Genomic DNA, 4,925 nt, shown 5'->3' with positions numbered 1-4,925 from the left:
CAATTGCCAAGCATCCGAATGTTGGGGGTGCTGCAATAGTCGTATGAAAAATGGTCAGGTCATTTTTTTCAGTCCCATTGTAATTTTGAACAGTCCCTGAACAAATGGTTGTAAATCAAGGACTACCTGTATCAGTTTTCACTAACCCATTCAAGAACTTGAGCATAGAGAAGCTAAAATGATGGAAGTCTTATTCATTGCAAGGATTATAAGTTCTTTCCCAGAAAGGTTTTGAGAAAATCGCACTATTTAGTAAGCTTTTCCTGTGATGTTTTTGAAAGATGAAAGCTTACTGATAAAATACGTGATCTGTGCTTAGAATGAAAGTGGCTCCAGTCTTAGTCCTCGAAAAAGCTTATGTAATGCATTCCATTGATTCATAATGTTAAATTGTCATTGGTCAGGAGTTCATAATTTGGGGGAATGAAGGGTCCAATTCAAAAAGAGAATTGTAAGAATGTGATCTTGCCTTGAGAATGTACTTTTGCCTTAAGAAGCTTTTCCATTTTAATTACAGTATCATTTTGACATTTCCCCCCTTGGTTTCCACTTGATTTCTACTGATAGGCTTATATCAGATAGATTATTTCAGGAATCAAATGATTTTCTCCCCAAATTATCTGCACATGTTTGTATGTGTAATGATTGTGTATGATTTAACTAAACACCATTAGCAATACCTTCAGAAGGCAATAGGCCAAGGTTCAAGATGGCAAAAACCCAACAATAATAGGCTGGAATCACCAGCCCACTCAAGAAAACACATTTCACTCATTGGTTCCATGTTATTTTGTCTCCCTTTTTTCTGGCAGTACATCAAGTTCCCCAGAACAGGATCCATGTAACCTTCGCTGCTCCTGCTCAAAGTATCTCTTCCATCCAGTCTGCGGAGATGATGGTGTGGAGTACCTCTCTCCCTGTCACGCTGGCTGTAGTGGTTTCTTCTCTAATTCTTCAGTCTCTGGAATTGTAAGAGGTTAAGGATGCAGAGTGGCTCTATTGGGTTATTTATGGGATTCAAATCTATCTAGCACTCATCACGGAGACAGGGTGGGACTAAGGCCAAATCACTCTTAGATAAGGAAACCAAGTGCTTTCTCCTTAATGATAGTGTTTAGAGCAGGATTCATTACTGAAAATATGTGCTTTTCATGCAGAGAATCTCAGTTTTAATTCTGTTTATTTTAATTAAATATACTTCTCAAGAAAAAAATTGAAGAAATATTGTTCTTCAACATAAATAATAAAAAATACATGGATTGGCAATACAACACATAAGATAGCTTTACTAATACTATCAAGACCATGGAAATTGTCTTTGGACAATGCTGGCTCCTTTGGCCAAGAAACGGAGATGATCACCTTGCCCTAGAGTCAGACATGATTGACAGGGAAACTTTTACCATTTTACAGGGCTGAGACCACAGATTGTATATTGGTGTGCTAGACAGCTTTCTTATAACGTCTGCTGTTTATTATTGGGCTTTTACGTGTACTTCAAGAAGTGCAGAAGCCAAAATCTAAGTTAGCTTTAGAAGCTCTATTTTACTTTTAAAATTGCTTTTTGTGGTCCAAGCTAATTGTTTAAGATGAAGTATCAGAACTGTACTTTTTAATTTATTTATCTATTTGGGTATTTGTATTTATTAATTCCTGCTCTAAACTTTCAGAATAGTGGATCACACAATGTAATATCAATATATAATTTTAAATGTGCATACAATGTCTATAACACTAGAGTAGTATTACAACCAAATTCCACACTGCTCTTTTCCCCTCAGACATATAACCACAATTTTCAGCAGCCAAACAGTGAATTGGCCATGAAGTAATTAAGCCATGAACCACTGGGAGCTGATTTATGTTGTATCAAACTATTTGTTTATTCAGTGTTGTATATTCTGACCAGTTGGGCATTTAGAACAGAGGTTTTCTTAACATGTGTACTTTAAACTAGAAAGGCCAGGGATTGAACCTGGGTACTTATGATTCTGAGGCTTTACCATTAAGCTATGGTCCAACCTTGAAGTGAATTGATTTCCCTTCTTTTCTTTCAACAAGATCTATACAAATTGCTCCTGTATCTCCACCAAGAATGGACAATCTTCAGCAAAGACTGGATCTTGCCCTGTTAGCTGTGCCCATCTGTTGTTGCCTGTTATATTCGTCATTTCATTTTCTGCATTGATTGCCTGCCTTTCTCACAACCCTCTCTACATGATGGTGTTACGGTAAGAAGGGGCTAGGGCCTTAGTAGATAGTCCCATGCAATACATCTGTAATTTGTAATACATACAAATGCCAACTGTAACGTAGCAATATGGAGTAAAATAAAAGAAACCCTAAAACCTTGATATATTTTCATACAGCTTTTCCCAGTCTAGGTGCTCTACTGACATTTGAATCAACTTCCAAAATTCCTGAGCCAGTATAACTATTGCTGAGTACTCTGAAATTGAAGTCTGACCATTAGCAGGGCAGCCAGGTGCCTTCTAAAAGTAAAAAAAAAATAGGTTTCACCTGGTCTTATTGTACAAAGTATAGAATTTATGACGTACTATCACCAGAAATGTTTTTTTTATATTTTTATAGGCTCTTTTCAAGTTTAACACTTTTTTATGTAAAATAATTAAATAACTAAAGCCAAATGGGTTGCTGAATGCCCAGACATATGAATGACCCTACAAAAACAAGTGCCAGGTTTTGAACTACCATGTCAGCCATAGAAAAACCCCAATAGGATTCACACCCCACACAGCATCTGCTGGGACCCACCGTATAAATGGGGCATTGTATCCTTCCCTTGGTGGTAATTGCAGGGTTCTACATCAAACTGTAGATCACAGGTCCCCAACCTTTGGGGCAGTAGGGACCGGTTCGGTGGAGAGAAGTTTTTCCGTGGACCAGAGGGTGCGTGATTTTGTGTGCTGCCTACATCTCACGGATGGGGCTTTGTTTGGCATGCATGTGATCCGATACTGGTCCACAGACCAGGGGTTGGGGACCCCTGCTGTAGATCAAATCACTGTAAGCTGAGGGCATATATCAGTCCAGTATCTGATTTTTTTAAAAATAAATGATGCTGCGTTTCAGTGGTTGGATGGCCTAGATCTGTGGTGGCGAATAGGTGGCACGCAGAGCCCTCTCTGTGGGCACGTGCACCGTCGCCCCAATCCTAGGCCTTCAGCTGGGTTTTATAAAACCTTTTCGCTTTAGGCCTCCGCCGCCGTGTGCAAAAAACCCCGGTTCAGTCGATCAATTTCAACTTCCCGCGGGGAAAAAAAAGATCTCACAAAGTTGGAATTGATTGAACGTTTTAGTCCCACCCGTTACCACCACAGCCACGTCCACCCGATGAGCCATGCCCACCCGATGGGCCACACCCACCCGGCACCTGACGATACATAAGTGGGTTTTGGGTTGCAGTTTGGGCACTCGGTCTCTAAAAGGTTCGCCATCACTGGCCTAGATATTGGTATTTGAACATAGATCTTTTTAACATTTATATTTTACAGTATTTTACTAATCTAGGTGAAATGTTAATATATATTGCTAAATCATGTGTGATATGCCATATGCTAAATAAATAGATAACTAATTTGCTATGGCTGTTCCACAACCATTCATAATCATCATCAATCTTTTTAGTTTTTCAGAGAGCGGGACCAAATCCTTGCTCCCCCTATCTGGCTTTCTGATATACTTTACTGTATTTTGATTCTAAACAGAGTGGTGTCCTATGATGAAAAGTCTTTTGCTATTGGAATCCAGTTCCTATTGATGAGATTACTGGGTGAGTATCAGCCCAAGTCTGCAAACCTAAAGTTATTTATAAAGCAATAACCCACATCGAACATAATAGGGATTTACTTCTGAGTATACATGCAAAGGGTGTTGGTAATATTATTTTAAGGTAATATTATTTTAAGGTTTTATATTGAGCATAGCAAAGTGTAGAGATAGGGGCCAGGTAGAGGTCGTGAGCAGCAAACTGCCCTTCCAACGCCTGCGTGCCTCTTCTCTCTACATGATCTCATCCATTCACATCACCATGGCAATGTGGGAAACTGCCCCAGGCTGGTACATGATATCATCTAGTTTACATCAACAGGATGTGGTAGAAAACTGCTCCCTGTCTGGGGCCTCTTAGCTGATATCTTCTTAATGATTGGCAAGGGGTTTCACCAATAGAAATGCTGTTACTATGCTGATGCCATCTTACTTTATGCTTTATGCTACCTGTATGTAAGGCAATAAACACTGTGAAAGCGGTCAGCCATATTTGCACCCTGCAATGACTGAGCACTGATTCCTACACAAAGAAAAGGGGAAATGACTTAAGGATTGGCAACTAGTGGGTTTTTCTTTCTTTCCTTCTTTCCAAGCCTGGTTGCCAGCTCCTACCCTCTTTGGCATCCTCATTGACTCTTCCTGCACATGGTGGAAGAAAGCCTGCAATAGTAAGAGTGGAGCCTGCCATTATTATAACAACAGCTTCTTCCGCAGCAGGTAAGTGATGGGAATAGTGATAGTTCTCTCTGTGTGAATTAGACAAGGGCTTTTCTTGTCTGTGGTAGATAGATAGAACTGATGGACTGCTTGCCTTCCATAAATCATGCCAGTATTTACTGGGCCCTCCAAAAATGCTGATGTCATTAATAAATTATTATTATCTGCAGCATAATCTAACTTGGTAATTTGCCCAATATTTTCTGTATTGTGCTTAGCAATCAGGGTGCAAGTCTGCTGCACTAAAATCACTTTTAAGCTGTGTAAACTAGACAAAAATTAATAATTACAAAGCTTAAAGCAATAGCAGGAAAACCTGTTCATAATGTGGCTTTGTTCTGCTTGTCTCTTAAAAGGCTTTGATGCAGTTATTTCTGCATCTGACTATGTATGAACAAAGGTAGTTGATGCCTGAA

The 4,925-nt window shown here is 39.4% G+C and overlaps 1 protein-coding gene across 1 annotated transcript; it reads left to right on the top strand.

The window, feature by feature from the left end:
- Nucleotides 1-812: 812 nt before the first annotated feature.
- LOC107301569 (solute carrier organic anion transporter family member 2A1-like) lies at nucleotides 813-4,509 on the top strand (the record flags this gene model as incomplete). The annotated part of the gene is made up of 4 exons (XM_015830775.1): nucleotides 813-969; nucleotides 2,062-2,231; nucleotides 3,729-3,793; nucleotides 4,386-4,509. Coding segments are annotated over 4 exons (516 nt in total), but the record flags the coding sequence as incomplete, so codon positions are not given.
- Nucleotides 4,510-4,925: the final 416 nt, after the last annotated feature.

The sequence above is a fragment of the Protobothrops mucrosquamatus genome, unplaced genomic scaffold, assembly GCF_001527695.2.
Source record: "Protobothrops mucrosquamatus isolate PMUCROS unplaced genomic scaffold, P.Mucros_1.0 scaffold14615, whole genome shotgun sequence".
NCBI lineage: Eukaryota > Metazoa > Chordata > Lepidosauria > Squamata > Viperidae > Protobothrops > Protobothrops mucrosquamatus.
Note: the sequence above shows the minus strand (reverse complement) of the source record. Positions and strands in the feature narration are given on the sequence as shown.